Source organism: Lolium rigidum, chromosome 4, assembly GCF_022539505.1.
Source record: "Lolium rigidum isolate FL_2022 chromosome 4, APGP_CSIRO_Lrig_0.1, whole genome shotgun sequence".
In the NCBI taxonomy this organism is placed as follows: Eukaryota; Viridiplantae; Streptophyta; class Magnoliopsida; order Poales; family Poaceae; genus Lolium; species Lolium rigidum.
This window is the reverse complement of record NC_061511.1, coordinates 175,072,822-175,089,961: the sequence shown is the minus strand read 5'-3', so window position 1 is coordinate 175,089,961 and position 17,140 is coordinate 175,072,822. Positions and strand designations below refer to the sequence as shown.

The window sequence follows — 17,140 nt, the reverse complement described above, 5'->3', positions numbered from 1 at the left end:
GGTTGGCTGCGATTTGTTGGGCAATATGGAAACTGAGGAATAGAGCGTGTTTTGATCATAAATTGATCAAGGATCCGGTTGAACTGATTAGTTACTCTACTGTTTTCATGAAATACTGGGCAGGTTTACACGGTGAGAAGGACGCTGAAGACCTGCGCTTGGGAGCTGATGGGCTTCTGAAGCTGGCTTCTCAGAATGCCGAGGCTGGGACTCAGAACAGACCTCCCCCCACGCAGAGACCGTTGATGATCAGGGATGCAAGTAACGCTGACGTTGATGAGGATGACATGGAGGAGGATGAGCGTGTTGACATCTCCTGATGCGCTACATCTTGGTGAAAGAACTGCTTTAGTTTCCTGCTTTTGGCTGGTGGTAGCTACGATATCCTTAGTTTGTTGTAGTTGCCGATGTGGTATCTCTCTGGGTTGGGAGAAAAAACTGTTAGATGTGTTGAGTTGTTGGCTTGCCCATGGCAGCCTTTTACTGCTTTTGTGTTGTGGTGTTTGTGGTGGAACATGCATGTAGGTCTTGTGATACTCGTATGTTTCGTTATCTGATGATAATGAAATCCGATCCTTGGATCGTTTGGAAAGAGAGAAAGGACTGAACAGAGGATGCGGCTTCACGACGTGCAACGCGCCATATCTATGTTACGATCTGCTCTACTGTCTATGATGTTGCTTAATTTTTAGTTTTTTTACTGGCTGCTTCGGGAGCTAGATCATGAATGAGATTCGATTATGGCCTGAATGGGCTCATAACATTTATTTGATTCGTCTATTCATCAGACAAGCTGGTAACGAATTTGGATTCAGTTAACTTCTGGACTGTTTCTGTTTTGTCCTCTGCCATCTAGCTTGAAATTGAAGCTTTTCCATATGGGAAAAGTGTGGTAGCGCACCTGCGCGGTGCGCACCCGTATCCCGGACGTCAATTTTCTCTGGAGATTCGAGAACTTGGCCGATGTGTGTAGCATGCACAGAAGGTTAGCAGCATAGCTGCATATGGTTGACTAAGAGCAAGTTTCATAATAGAGCCAACTGTTGGCTATAATATAAGTGCCATGTCATCTATAGTCATTGTAGAGCCAACATATACAATAGTGAGCTATAAAATTGTACTACTTTATCTATGTATGGCCCACCATTCACTCTCACATAGTGCCTAGGAGCACGTGCTAGAGCGGGCTCTTGCATAAGAGCCCACTCCTCTTCTCTCTCTTCCAACTAAACAACAATATATTATTTTAATTCTTATAGCTAGCTGATTAGAACTTATTGTACTTGCTCTAAAGGTTCACTTTGTCCACTCAAGGAAAACAGGGAAAAAGCCACAGCAACTGCAGCGTGAACAGTTATCCTGCATGAGCAATTTGGGCACAGAGCAGGCAGTCAGAATCTCGTTTCTTTTCATCAGCAAGGAAGGTCACATCTCAGCCAAATTAAAAAGCCACAGAGCATGCATGCATTATAAATTTAAACAGATAAAAAGTACTTTGCATGCAGCTATGACTCTAAACACAAGTTTCTCTCCTTCAAAAAGTAAAATACACTCTCTCTCATGCACTGTGCACCATGCGTGCACTAGTCTCTTCACTCTCTCTCTCCAAACTCTCCAAAAATCTGTCGCTCTCTCTCACCAAAATCTTCTCCCTCTTTCATTCTCTCACAGCTCTCTCTCACAAATCTCATCGAATGTCCTCTCTCTCCTTCACTTTCTCAAGATGCATGCAGCACAGGTTTTTCTCTCTCACGGGCTGCGAACAGAAAAATGACGGCAAGAAGTGGGCAAAAACTGCTGTTCTACTGTAGCTACTGTGTGTGAACAGGCACTAGTAAATGATGGAGGGTGTACAGTACAGGTGCGCGATGCGATACTGCAATGGCAAGAAGCGGCCAAAAACTGCTACGATGGGACTGCCAGTTACTGTAGTTAATGTGTGAACACGCGCCAGAACCTGCTAATGGAAGGGTGTACAGTGCGGGTGCGCAAAGCGCACCTGCTCCAAAAATCCAGCCTCTTTCCATATTCACATGATCCGTTTGAAACACATTATATGATATCTATAACAACAATATATGATGTGAGAGAAAATATATATGAGATCAGACATCCACTATTGTTTTGGTTCCTTTAGTTTTTTTTTACACGATAACCACTTTTTTTAGATGGTTCTAAGACCAGTAATATGAAGTTGTGAGATGATCATGTTAGTGAAACACATATTAAAAGATTATATTACCTGAGGTGAACTTTTTAACTGTTAAATTATTAGACAATTTGAGAGTGAGTTTAATTACCGAAAGCAACATCGCATTAGCAATAGCCAATACCTGACTTAACCACATGAATAAGACTGAGTACATCCACATGAAACAAGAACTAGTACAGTGTAAGAGAGGATGAGCATGTACGCACATTGCGATCGGGAAGGTCGTCACACCAGCTTCATTGTTGAGGTCACCCATGGTGTTGTCGGGGTTGCCAAATCCGCAGAGGCCGGTGATAAAGCAGCAAGTCATCAAAGAGGAAGTAAGCCTGCGATGAAGAACTCGAACAACATTGAGCAACTGCGTTGAGTCGCTCCTAAAAATCTTATCATCCTTCCCCCGGTTCAACCGACGGGGTTTCGAAGGCTTGCTCTCCCGGACGGTGGTGCACGCAGTTATCGGGATGTGAAAGACCAGAGAATGGCGCATTAAAAGAAACCCACAACGAGCGAGAGACTGAGAGAGGAGTGGTCGAGCACACAACCATATACAAATATTGAGTTGAAACTTACCAATGCAATTTTTTTTATCAAATAACATGACTATTTGCTTCAACTTTTAATGAGAAAATTAAAAAAGGTAAGATTTAGAACTTGCTCTAGTGTTGATATCAATGGGAACAATATTTTAAGGCTAACCACAGTGGGTTGAAAAATGGATATAGTAGATACAATGTTAGATTCTATTTATTTATTTAAAGGCTTGAGTGAGTAAGGAGTTGTCACCTCTTGTTGACAACTCGCCTACCATATATGGCGTTGTAACTATATCATAACGTTGGGACCGAACCGATATGTGAGGAGGCATGAGAAGTGATCAGGAGGCGGCAATCACAAAACCCATCTAGGGTTAAATTTCCCTCGTCGGCGACGCTGCCGGTCCACTCCATCTTCGTTGGTCTTGGGGACTTGGAGGTGTGGCAAACCACGATCCCTCGCCGGTGGGGGTTTCCGTTCTTTCTTTAGACTATTTTTCATTGTTTTATCCAGGATGGTGAAGCAGTGGCTACATCCTCAAGTCAGAATAAGGTCCTCCAGTCCTGCCCCTCGATCTAGTGGTGCGTCTAGTGCCAACAGAAGACACGTGAAGTCGTGTGCCCGACAGATCTCCTATGATTCGATCGGTTTGCATGTTCGTTGATGTGGTTTTAGATTAGTCTCTTCCGATCTACGATTGTCATTATTGACGATTGTTGTTGCTCTGACGCTGGTACTTTAGGGTATTAACACAACAACATCCCATATATCTACCACAACAAACTCTCCAACGACAATCATTGCCCGACTTCGTGATAGAGACGCGAGGACAACGACACACCTTCCGCAGTTTTGCTCGCGCTAGTGTATGCAGTCACTCCGATCGAGAAAGATTGACGCGAGTGGTGTCCATGACTAGCTTATGTACATGCACATGCCAGCGTCGATTTAAGATGATCAGATGGAGTAGATCAATAATATCGTAATTTAATGTTACATATGTTGCTATTTTGTATAAAACTTTAATTAAAATTTAAAAATGTTTGACTTCGAAAAAAATACACTTATTCCCGGAGGAGGGAGGGAGTACATATCCCTATGGTCTGTGCTTGAAATAATTAATAATTAAACAAAATTAGGTATGGAGGCCACCTCTATCCCTTTGACGTGCTACGGCCGCAATGATTTGCTCACCTGACGCCGTCAGCTTCGGGAGGAAAAAGCTAATCGCTCAACCAGAAACACCCGGTCCAGGAACCCACCCACATGGTCACGAATCTTAACGCGCGTTGTACCGGTCTAGATATCCCGGAGTCCATACACCGCGTGCACGGCCTAGATATCCGCACCGCCGCACGACTCGTCACTGGAAAGCGTAGATAGAGTAGAGTAGAGTCCGGTAGGTCGCGGGCAGGCTCTCCCACCTCACCTCCATCTCCCCCGATTCCGGCGATCCAAGCCGAATCCGTGCGGCTCGAGGCGGATTTGTGGGGCGGGGAAGAGCAGAGGAGGCCAGGAGGGGAGATGGACCAGGTGCTGAACAAGGTGGGGAGCTACTGGTTCAGCAAGAGGGCCAGCAAGGAGATCGACTCCATCGGCGACGACCTCAACGTACGCCCTCTCCAATCCTTTTCGAATCGTTGGCCTACATTGCGTTTCTACTAGGAAAGGTTTCCTGCTGTTTGCGCCGGCGCTTTGCCGGAAAAGTGGGAATGGGCTAAACTATATTGAGGATTATTCGCTTGGGTTTGCCATGCGATTTTAGATGCCCAGATGTGATCTGTGCGCTTTGTTAGACCGGTTCATTTTCTTGCGAGCACTCTGTTCTGCTGCGGAAGTAGGATTCAATCTGAATTGCTTGAGGATTTTCAGCTGCTAGATTGCTTAGTCCCAAGTACTGTATTAATTGTCACAGTTCACCAACGAGCTTTCAATTTCCTTGGGAAATGACTCCATACTAGATGGACCAGGCGCGCGTTGTCGCGCCCGCTTTGTTCATTTAATGTCTAATAACTTCATTATCGAAGAATAAAGATGGCACGAATCAGGACCAAGGAAGTGAGGAATCAACATATGATACACTATCTTTGCCAAGAAAAACTGGAAATAAACAACAAGATGGATGTCCCAAATTTAGAACCGGAGGAAATCAGGTAGTGCAACCAAGCATTTTTACTAATTCTCATGTCAATGGCTACCAAAGCTTCAACCAAAAAACACACAAGAGCAATGCTATTGACGCTCCACCAGTACACATCAGTATTAAGAAGAGAAAGCAGCTGCTGATGGTACATGGATACATTATGCAGTCCAATTCTGTAATGAGATGAACACAATGATAATGCATACTACTTTTCGGAGCTTGACACTTACTATGCCATGAAAGTGATAGCAATACACATGCATTTATCTTTTTGGTAATGCTATATAGTATATACAACATGATTAACCAAACACGAAGAAAATAGCTAAAAAAACTGAATGTGAAGAAAGAAGTTAATTAAGAATTAAAAAGCCGTATGACATTGCACAAAGTCCAGTAGATTAAAGTCCCTAAGATATTACAGAAACTCATGAAGCCACAGCCTTGCTAACTCGCGTTCAACTGCAGTTTCTTATTTCACTCAGAAGGCATTATATTCATATGCTCACTTTCAGAAGTAGAGTAGAAAATAAGGTGCATGTGAGGTCTGGACAGAAATGAAGCTATTGTGCACTGGTTTGGCCTGATGTAAACCAGTACTAAGAAAAAAGGAGACATTTGCCTTGTGGTTTACTTGTTTCCCTTTTTTCTATGAATTGATGTCGTATGCATCTAATGAACTAAATGTGCATTTATGATGTCACCATTTATCCTCCAATCTGCAAGCATGTAAATACTGTTAATAAATAAATTTATGCAATGAACAAAAACAGACAGGAAGCATATTTAGTATGAGAAGGTCACTACTTGACACTAAGATTCCCACAGTACAATCCATGCTTCTGTCAACCTAGACCATTCAACAACAAAATTCCCTAACTGAATGAAGTAACCAGGAGCTTTATGCCTGATCATGTGCTTGCCATCCTCAATACTTGTTTGTATCCAGAATCAACAAAACGGTGCTAATGAATTTTGTGCTTGGCCTCAGCATCTAATTTTAATCACTAGGCCAGAAACATACTACTACAGTTTACTATCTCCAGTGCAAATTCCAGTAAGCAAATAGAGCACAGAGAAGTACACCGCGTGTCATGTTCCTTGTCCCTGGATGCAACCAAGTAGACGGCGACGCGTGACACCCGTCCAACACGTTGCCAAACCTGGAACGCCCAACACTAAGTAAATACATACGCACGACACCCGTCCAACACATCGCCGAACCTGGACACCCGTCCAATTAATTGGATCAAACATTGCAATTGTACAATGAAATGCTATGGAAAATGTCTTGAATGGGAAAACATTGAGCAATCAAAGCTGGTTGCTGTAAATGTACCCTGAAAGTTACTAATGGTCTGATTCGTATTTGTTTAAATAAACCTTTCTTGACAATTATATTATAAAAATGCACTCAGGATCACAAGTTAATGACACAATATATATTTAGTGAGCAATTATTAGGGGTAAACAATGCTCATGGCTAATTGTATCATTCAGGTCCATCATTTGGAGGAGACATGCTCATGGCTAAGCTGGAGTATGGCAATACATTATGCGTAAATGAATGGGAGGAACCAGCTATGGTTCTAATCTACACATCATGAAGTGTAGATCATTCCAAGACGTGAATCTAGAAAGAATTATTATTCGAAGGGAAGATTTCAAGCCATCGTAATTTAGTACACCAAAGGCCATTAAGCCACAATTCAATTCATCATACAAACCATTGTTCCTGAATTACACATAGGTTTCATGACATTGCCCATCTGCATCTAGAACTTAGTGGCAGCAACTCAAACCAATCTATCGTGATTTAAGTTGAAGATCGAAAGAACGATCAATATCAAATTACTATGAATGAGAAGGTTAAATACAGCTTACTTCTCAAGGATCATTTGTCAATGCATCTATTAATATCCCTCCAGATAATCAATGGAGCACCAGTCTCCCCTCGCTCATCTGAAAACAACAAAAAGTATCTGAACCGTGCAATAGAACAGAGTCAACTGTGAATAAAATTCCAGAAACATTCTTTGATCTCCATAGGCAACAACAAAACCTGCCCATGAATTCCTGTTGTGGCCAGATAGAAGATAGAGGCGTGGTGAGAACCGCCTACTTGCCTCGCCTCGCAACCCCTGCATCTTCTCCTGAACGGTCGCCCGACTACGTCTCCAACAACGGCCAGAAACACACACCAATGAAGGATCGCCTGCAAATTGATACATACCGCCATGACTGGTTTGGTGTAGCACTGCAACGCCCCAGCGTCGATCCGGGGGGTTTAGACCCGGATGGGTCACCGACGACTTGCTGCAATCCAGCTCCGTCCTCCTCTAGCGCGCCCTCAATAAGTCCTCGCGGTGGGCGAGGCTATGGTGGGAGTGACTGCGGGTGGGAAGCTTAGATCAGGCAGTAGCTGCCGGGGCCGCCGCTCGCCGCTGCAGCTAGCCCGACACCCGCTGGATCTCCGCCGCTAGGCCGGCGCCGCCGCTCGCCCGCCGCTGCACAGATCGCAGGGTTGCCGCCGCCGGCGTTTCAATGGAGGGCAAGGCGGTATCGACACAAGTGGCTGATGGAGTACCGGCTCAACAGTCAACACGGAAGCGACCGCCTTCTGCGCAGCGCACCCCGAGGCGGCGTGTGTGGGCCTTGTGCGACCGCCTTTGACACCAGAGGGGTCCGCGAAAAGGACGTGCAGCCTCACCAGGGGCGTCGCCAACCCTGGGAGCTTAGTGCTCTTTAAGGATAGACCGGGTTTACAAGGAAAGATGTAATTTAGCAGGAACCATGTACTTCTACCTGTAGCCCCGCGTGGGTAGTCGATTTAAGTTAGGTTCTACAATATGCTCATGCGATTTAAGTTTCGGCCTACAGGCTTCCAAGTTCCAACACAATTACAGGCAATATAGTTTGTGCAACTCCATGAGTACACACTTGACCTCTCCGCTAGCAATGAATTTGTCTCTCTGTACAAACATTACCTATGAAAGTGTGCAAGATTGTTTACCAAATACACTCCCAGCTGGCAGTAGGCAACTTCTAATGTTCTTTACTTGCTGATCTCAAATGGTATCTGATTCGTAAATATACCGAATAGGCTAGAAAAGTCAGACATTTTTTAGTTATGAATCTACTTGCGCTATTCTGATGGGCCAGCTTAAAGATACTAGAAGTAGTGGTTGCATCATCTGCTGTTTTTTTGGCCAGCACGTCTAGTAGTACTAGTAACAATGTATGGCTAGTACCTTCATAATTCCTAGTTCACCGAGTAAAATCTTTGAAACTATGGTAGTATATCCTACTCATAACCCTCCGCAACTATTCAGTACTGCATGGTATTTGCTGTAAAAAGGAGGGGCTGTAGTGATGAGAGGCATGCTTGTAAATCCACGGTAGGGCTGTAAAATGGATATGATGGTCTGGTTATACTTATATCTACTGGACAGAAAAATGTAGTAGCTGTGGTAGAAGCTGATTGCTCATGGCCTGTGGTGGTGGTAGGAAGATAGAGGAAGATGTAGAAACATACCGTACCTATTTATATCCATTACTAGGAGACTGTGTGCATACGTTGGTCTATTAGGGCACGTACAATGGGGTGACGTCAGCCTTCCCTTCGAGGTGCCACATCAGATTTTTGCTTAGTTGGAGGAGAGAGAATGAAGGGAGAGAAGGTTGTCTTCCCTTAGCTAAGAGATCATCTCTTAGAAAATAAGGGAAGGCATTTTCTCCATTGTACGACATGTCTTCTCGTAGCAACATAATTTCCTACCAATTCTAATTAATTATCATTAATTGCTAGGGAAGGCTATAAGAGATAACACATTGTATGACTTATATCTATTGTCATCTCTAGATGATGTGGCGGTATAAGAGAAGGCGTGTCTTCTCTACCATTGTACATGCCCTCTGACACTGATTGCGTTCTGCTGAGTTCTGTGACTGGAGCTTCTTAAATTTTCTCTTCTGTTGATTTAGCCTAACACACTAGCACGACTCCTGTAAGACTACCCACAATGGGAGTATCATAGCTAGTATCATGCATCACATGCATGCAAAAAGCTGATGTGTCACATCAATAAATGAAGAAAGAGATGGTAGTAGTATCATAGGTAGATACTGTATCATAGCACGTAGAACTAGAAAAATTAATGTCAAAGCAATCTTGTACACACTTTTGCATTGAGATTCTACAAATCACTAAATATAAGTAATCTATGATACTACTACATGATACTATGCATTATGAAGATAGTATCACACACTAGTACCATATGCATGATACTACTATATGATACTCCCCATTGTGACTAGTCTAATGTATTCCTCTTTTACTCCTAACTTCACTCCTAATAGATAATTCTAATTTTGTGATGTAGCACTGAAATTTATACCAATTAGATTTTAGATACTTAACATATGCTTTAATTAAATACTTTTAGTTGAAAATTCATGTCTATTAAAACCCTGCTTATTATTTGACGAACAGAGATCTAAAAACACATATCTATGACAACCTACAAATACTTTCGGAGTACTGTAATCATCATTCAGAAAACTCTGCAGCAAAAGGCGCAAGGTTGATAATAGTCATAATACTAGTTATCTCTGTTGTACTATGCTGTTAGGTTTTCACCATTGAAAGATCTTATTTTTCCAATAATGTATTTTAAGGGCTCTTTAATATTGTTGTAGTATCAATATAAATATACGAAGTAAAACGTTTGCCACCTTTTATGATGTTTTACTTTGTGTTCCAGACCCTGCTTGTATGTAAACCAAAGATCTTTATGCAGTTCTAGCTTCTAACATGCTATTATTTACGTTATGAACCCAGTCGGTCTCTTCCAGCATTGGTGGGGGAGCTAAATGGATGGTGAACAAAATCAAAGGTATGACATGTCTATTCTGTACTTTTAATGGCAAACAATGCTGTAGCAAATATCTGCACCACCTGATAAACTGTACGATCTACTGCTGGTACAATATGTCAGCAGTATTTAGAACTTCACCATTATAAGGATGACACAATATATCGCATACTTCTGATGAAGCTCATTAATTAATACACATAGGTATGCGGTACGCTGATGAAAAATAACAAGTTCTGTTTCCACGTTATAATCGAATATAACTTCTTGAATGTGTGATTTACATGAAAGAAGTTAAATTATGTACTTCAAACCGTTACTTACTGATGGTCGTGGTTTATTAAGTTGCAAAGAAGGAAGCTGATCTTTAAATTTCAAGTATTTCTGAAAGCTATTGTAATAATGTTGACCTATTACTGTCTATCATTTCAGGTTCTAATAAGTAAGAGAAAAACATGTTATACTCAAATGACTATTGTCTTGTTAAGTACCATGAAAATATATCACTTACCAGTAATGAAACATGAATAATAATAATTAGGGGTGTGCAAAATTGACACGGGGTGGAAACAATTTCAAACCGGTTAGTGAAGGTAGTTTATTTCCTTCCACAAATCTAATCTCCACTTCCATTTTAATAAAAAAAATTACACTAAGCTCAAACTAGCTAAACCATGAAACCGTTTTTTCCCACTCCTAAGAATAATACTAGATTATTCATTATTCTGGAAGGGGACACATTTGCTAGTTTTTGGAGCTGTGCAAGGTCTTAACGAGCAAACTAGTGATGCATTGAAGGAAAATATCCACTCTTATTTCCTAATCCTGTAGTAGTCTAGTACTTTACTTAATGCATGTTCCCTTTTTGTGATAACCTGAAATGTGGGGTATCGATTTAATTGTATTGCTAGAAACAAAAGGTACTATCATGTTTTGAAGATAAAAGTCGTGCCAATATCATCTTGAAACTATGCCCTTAGGCAACCCCAGTTGTTTGCACTGTTTTGTTTACTCAAATGGGCATCAATTTCAGGTGACATATTTTGGTTGCTCAAATCGACTCAACATCCATGTAAAGTAATGCTTAGTAAGGATCTGAGGAAGATGTTACACTAGGAAGTACCATGTTATGTGGATTGAGTTGATGGTCTTACTCTGGCTCCCCACCTATTTATAGGCAAAAACTAGTTGTTTTGTTCCTTTCTCTCTATCTGTTCATCTTGTAACAGAAAATGCTTCTCATGCACGTGCAAAACTTTCGGATGTTCTCTAGAAAAAGCCGGATTTCTAATGCTAACTGATTTTTTCTTTAAAAAATGCAAACGTTTACTGACCCGTGTGCACCATGTCTTGGTCGTAGGGAAGCTGCAGAAAGCATTACCAGATCTTCTGAAAGAATATGACATGCCGGCAGGCCTCTTTCCAAGGGATACAACTAATTATGAGTTCAATGAAGAGACAAAGAAGCTGACAGTGTACATCCCTTCAGCTTGCGACGTCGGGTACAAGGACTCATCAGTGGTGCGGTTCTTCACTTGTGTGACTGGCTACCTTGAGAAGGGAAAGCTTTCTGATATCGAGGGCATGAAGACCAAGGTCCTTGTATGGACCAAGGTGACCTCCATCAAGACCGAGGGTTCAAAGGTCCATTTCACTGCTGGCATGAAGAAGACCCGCAGCCGTGATGCATATGAGGTCGTCAGAGATGGTATCATCATAGACAAGTTCTAGAGCATATCTGGCCTCACGGATGAGCATACCTGGCCTAACAAATGCAATGTAATTACTTAGATGATGCTTCCTCTCCTAGCTTATATTGATATCTATTGTGCTATGGGCATATAACTAATGATGGTGGGATAAACTTTGATCTCGTGACTGTTCCTGTATCTTAAAAATTGGTGATTATTGTCTGTGATTCTGATTCTTCCATCAAACCGGAAGCGGTCAGGCCACAATATATGAGCTGGTTTTTCATTCTGAGTGAGTTAACACCAAACTTAGTTTTACGGTTCGATTCTGAAATCATTGCAACTTGCCAGAAGTCTTGTGAATTTGTGATCCAAAGAGGTTGTTCTGAACAAGAATTCTGTTTCTTTCAGAATATGTGGTTACTGATTCCTGAATGAAGAGGATTCTGCAAGTAGGAGCAGGAGGTTTTCAGAGTCAAAATGCATCTTAAAGAGCATTCACATTTTCTAAGCGTTAAAGGTTGTACCTTTCTCCCTTTGGTTATCAAGTATCAAAATTACGAAAAGTGATATCAGTACAAGCAAGCAGTATATTTGGATAACTAGAACAAAACTTTTAAATAAATAGATCATTTGTTCTATTTTGAATTATTATTTATGCTGTGAAAGAAATGAGATGATATGTTACATATTCACTATATTAATGTTACAGAGTGATCAACTGGCACCAAAAATAACTTTGGACATTTCTCTAGTTCTTGGCGACTACCATCATGCCCACATGCTTGAATGATAAATTTCAGGGAAGTAACTTCGTCGGGAACCTGGAGATTTGATACATAGAAGGCTTCAACACTTGCAACTCCAAGAAAACTTCTGGAAGCCTTAGCATTTGAATCTGCAGTTAACTTCTCCACATATACATAATACTTCATGAATGATGCCTGACAGCTGGTATTCAGCTTCCAGCTAACTTTCAAACTCAGAAGCTTAGATGTGTTGGAATTTTTCGACCATGATATGTACCCGCCTTCTGTCATCCATGATTTTGCTGGTGGGAAGAGTTTGTCATCATTGCTGTTCCGAATACTTACGTGGCCTAGCGATGCAAGGTAAGGTAATGATCTGTTTCCATTTGCTTCCGAGCTTCCATCTTCCTCTGATTCTGTATTGACTTCGCCAGTAGTTTTCAGTGTGCAGACAATGTTGATTCCAGTTAATGTGTAGCTGGCACTGGACTGGACAGTTGCTTGGTAGAGGACCCAGTTTTGGTTATCTGGAGCTTGTGGCGCTACCTTATCAGATTGAACAAACGAGCTATATGTGCGATTTTGTTTGTTCCTATGGAATGTTGCTATGTCGTCTGCAATGAGAATGGAAGTATTCCCCTTGTTTCTAGATGACAAGTCCAGAGACAAGCCTACGACACAGTTTGCATCAGCATTGACCTGAATCAATCAACCAAGAAGGAACTATATCATTTTTTCTGAACAGAATATGGCTCAGAGAACACTAAGTTAAGGGTTGACGTCAAGTGTTATCATGGATTCAGGGGCCTAATGTCAATGTTCGTAACAAGAAACATTTCTATAGTGTGATTGTGAATGAAAGTTAGTTTTCATAGAATTTAAGTCTCCATTCGCTTTTGCATTTAACAGAACAAGAGAGTATGCTCAGTGATCAACTGGAAGAGTTAAAATGACATAACAAATGAAACAGATCTTCTCACCGAATAAAACAGAAGTACAGATCCATCTTCCATGTATAGTCCACCGTTAAAAAGCTGCTCTGAGAAAATAACATTCTGCTCGAGACTTCCTTTGACTGTCACAGAGCCCCCACCACTGAACTGCTCATCCTTGAAACTATATATCAACCAGCGAAAAAATGTTATAAATTGGAAAAGACCTGTACAAGCAATAGTATGAAATGTAAAGGGAAAATAGAAATGACTTGCTCTCTGATCAAGTGCATAAGACGGGGATGAACATTGCAACAGAGTTCCTCACTTCTTTGAGAAAACCCAAGGGCAAGGGGTCCCTCCCTATCCGGTCCCTTTTTTTTAATAAAATGCACAATGAATGCAAATGTGACCACAAGAAATAATCAACAGTCATTCCACTTGTTTGGAAAGTACACATTTTTAAAACCTTAGCATAAGTGGAAAGCATATGCAAGAATTCAAGGCACCCATAATTGCGTCTCACTTGTGGTGAGCTTACTTGATAGAAGTTTGCACCGATGTCTGAACTTCATCTCCAGTGTATTTAAGAATAGGCTGACAAAAAGTGGCATGATGACAGGTTAGTTAAGGTTGGGTTGACAAATATCACTCTTAAATCCATAAAAAAAACACAGCACTTTTTACAGACAGAAATGGTAGTACTAGCATTTTGAAATGGAGTTTCAACCTGCAATTCAAACCTTTACCTGGTAAGAAACTTATTTATTGAAGTGCAAGAAACATATTTTTTTGCTTATCATCAACATTTATGTCAATAGGGTTTCTTTTTCAAATCATGCAGGACAGCATATATCTGTTTTTAGGTATTACTATCAATTAGGTGTCAGGGTGTCTAGAGTGTGAACAATGCTATGCAGAAGACATGACCAACAGGATCTGGCAGCATAGTACCTGAAAGCTTTGGCAAGAAATATTGTTCCATGGATCACTAGAGACTTGTAGACCTTCATAACATACCTGATAACCATGACCCTGGACAGAACATGCAAAGGAAAGAACTTTAGGCAACTTTGATACTATTTACAAATTATACTCAGTGCTAAGTATCAAGTTACGCATGTCAAACATGGCACAAATAGCTATTCACAAGTTAGCATTGAGGACCAGCATTCCTGGGGTTAGAGGTTTTGTAAACAGCTTCAACATCATATGACATGCGTACGCTGCAGGTACTATCATGATATAGATTCTCGGTACATGCATTTATTTACGTCTGCACCCAATATAATAAAGAATGATGTTCAGATAATTGGTGCAAATACTAATAATCACTGGGAATCTACCTGATTAAAATCTGAGTAGAAAGGTAACTCTTTGGGATAGCTCTGAAGAACACCCCATGAATTTTCAACAAGGCCCCACCAACTGCAGCATTTCTAGGTGAATACTTTCCGAATAGTATGTTAGAACATAGAAGCATGACAATAGTACATTACCGATTTTGTGCACTCTGAAAGTCAGGTGGTTGGTTAGTTTCATATATCCATCCAGGAGCAAATATGGCGGTAGAGATATCATCTTTCTTCAGTAGATCAAGGGCAACATTTGTCTAGCAAAATAGATATTAATGCTTAAAACAAGGTGATGAAGAATAGAATGCATTTACAATCTAGCAAACTGAAATTAGAGGGATGATCTACAGTAGCAGTCCAGTAGAGTTGTGCAGTCAGGATGTTTTAAACTAAAACATGATAATGTAAAGTACTAGGCCCAGTGAGATATTTAAACGTAAGCATATGCATCGATTATACAACCATATCTGCAGGAAAATTGTTGAGTTACACTGAAAATATCTTACTACATTAGTTTGGTTGTCAGTTTCAAAGCAGAGTACAAATAGAGAGGTATGCATTTTTTTTTGTATTAACTCTGCGAGTATAATTCCTATTGGAAATAATTGACCTTCATGACCTGAACCAAAAACAGAGAAGCGTTCACATACATCCCACTGCCCACCACCATAAGTATTTCGGCCAAAAACATCAATACCCATGTACACATCGTACTTGCGGTCTCCAGCAGCTGCAGCTGAATCTTGTGGATACTTTTCCTACAAAAAGCATCCCAATATTTTCAGGTCATCATCTAAGCGAGATTGCGGGGGACCATAGAAAGAAACGAAGGTTACCTTCCAAGTATAGTTGACAAATATGCCGTCACACAAATCAAAGAACGGCTTGTTGTATTTATTGAGCTTATCCTGCCAGCCGAGGTCGCCATTCACAGTAACTGCATCATACCTGTAGAGCCAGGAAAGTAACACCAATTTGTTCATCAGACAAGCTCCACAACTGAAAATCGGTGATGCTTATCATCGCAGAGTATAAAAGTACCATATGACTAAAGATCCTGGCACAGCAGCATGCATTGTCTTGGTTAGATGATTGACGAACTCTTTGAGGTTATCGATGAACTGAATGTCGAGTTTAACCTCAATATTGATCTGAGAGATAATAATTTTGTATCAGCAGCAGGCATATCTCTAAGCACGGCAGGACAGATCAGATAAAAAATGTTATGGCGTAGTACTATAATTTAGCCCATAGTGTTGGCCCAATTCAGTCAGAAAATGAGAACAATTGACTCTGATGCGTAGCAACTCACCCAGATCCCATCTGCATCATGATCATGCATTCAAAAATAGTGCATTTGCTTTTTTTTTTCTCACTAAGCACTGTATCACTTCAGAATGCAAAATCAAAAGGTGAAGTACTACCAGCCAGCCATCGAAGCCTAACGCAGCAGCCAGCTCCGCGAGCCTCTCGGCGTACATGTGGGCAGAGTCCTCTGTTGCGAACATCTCCCTGCAGATCTCTGCGCCTTTCTCCCACTCTGTGATGAACGTTCCCAAAACCTTGGATCAAAAAAGGGAAAAGGTAGAATTATATGTCCAATTCGGCGAAGTCAAGCAGCAGGCAAGAGCTTGGAGACTTCAGACATGGAGCTGGGAGTGTTGGAGCATTGGAGGAGGGAGGTGAAAAAGCGAAGGCGGCCGCACCTTGACGCCGTGGAGGTGCGCGGCGTTGGTCCAGCAGGGCGGCGGGAGGGTGACGAGGTAGTGTGAGAAGTAGACGAAGACGTCCATGAGGTGCCAATGCCAGAGCGCGTATGCGTCGGGGTTGGCGCCGCCCTGCGGCGCCGCGTCGTCGCCGTACCCGCCCTGCATGTCGTGGCACACGAGGAGGCGCCGGCGCGCCGGGAGCGGCGCCCCGAGGCAGGGGAGCGGCGTGGATGCGCGGTTGAAGGGGAGGTGGAAGTTGGAGGCCTCAGAGAGGTAGGAGCGGGAGGCGAGCGCGGCGAGGTCGGTGATGGGGTAGGAGATGGGCGGCGCCGGCTTGGACGCGTCGAAGGGCGGCTCCCACGGGCGCCGGTCGTCTTCGGAGACGGCGGCGGTGTCGTCGGCGGCGGAGGAGAGAGCCATGGTGCGGAGGCGGCGGAGGAAGCGGCGTAGAGAAAAAAACATTTGCTCTGCCGTGAACCGGCGGCGAGGTGGAGGTGGACTGGTGGGGTGCCTGCCTACCAATTTACTCCTTCAACTAGTCAACTATCACGAAATGATCAATTTAGTCCTAAACATCAACAAGGGACCGGCCTGCCTTTTTAGCCTTATAAATGTCATCAACTCTCATAACAGCCTCCTTAATCCCTAAGCCAAGCTAGTCATAATTGTATGAAATATTTATTTAGTTTCCAAAAGTTTGTAAAGTGTGTCACCTCAAGTCTTACCTAGATATGTCGGCGTGGCGACGTTGATTCATGCCACGTAGGCAACACTTGAAAAATCAGAATTTTTTTCTATCTTCCAAGTTTCCGCCTCCTCCCTCCCTATGTCTTCCCGGAGACGAGCGCATCCAGCCCTGCCACCATCCCCATTCCCCACCTCCTCGGGGTGCCTGTAGCATGCTCCATTTCGTTCCCCTCCTCTCCTCGGGCCGCCAC

General features: G+C 42.3%; 2 protein-coding genes across 2 annotated transcripts; one reads left to right on the top strand and one right to left on the bottom strand.

Annotated features, from left to right (window-relative positions):
- The first annotated feature begins 4,132 nt into the window (after nt 1-4,132).
- LOC124706380 (uncharacterized protein At5g01610-like) lies at nt 4,133-11,743 on the top strand. The gene is made up of 3 exons (XM_047238047.1): nt 4,133-4,357; nt 9,733-9,787; nt 11,127-11,743. Exons 1-3 carry the CDS (start codon nt 4,271-4,273, stop codon nt 11,495-11,497), a joined length of 513 nt encoding a protein of 170 aa, XP_047094003.1. The 5' UTR covers nt 4,133-4,270; the 3' UTR covers nt 11,498-11,743.
- A 385-nt stretch (nt 11,744-12,128) lies between these two features.
- On the bottom strand, nt 12,129-16,622 carry LOC124647825 (cytosolic endo-beta-N-acetylglucosaminidase 1-like). The gene is made up of 11 exons (XM_047187693.1): nt 16,200-16,622; nt 15,918-16,055; nt 15,535-15,644; nt 15,330-15,441; nt 15,144-15,251; nt 14,638-14,750; nt 14,485-14,566; nt 14,093-14,173; nt 13,680-13,735; nt 13,187-13,322; nt 12,129-12,905 (listed from the first exon to the last, which is right to left on the bottom strand). The coding sequence occupies exons 1-11, from the start codon at nt 16,620-16,622 to the stop codon at nt 12,153-12,155; spliced, it is 2,112 nt and encodes a 703-aa protein (XP_047043649.1). The 3' UTR covers nt 12,129-12,152.
- Nucleotides 16,623-17,140: the final 518 nt, after the last annotated feature.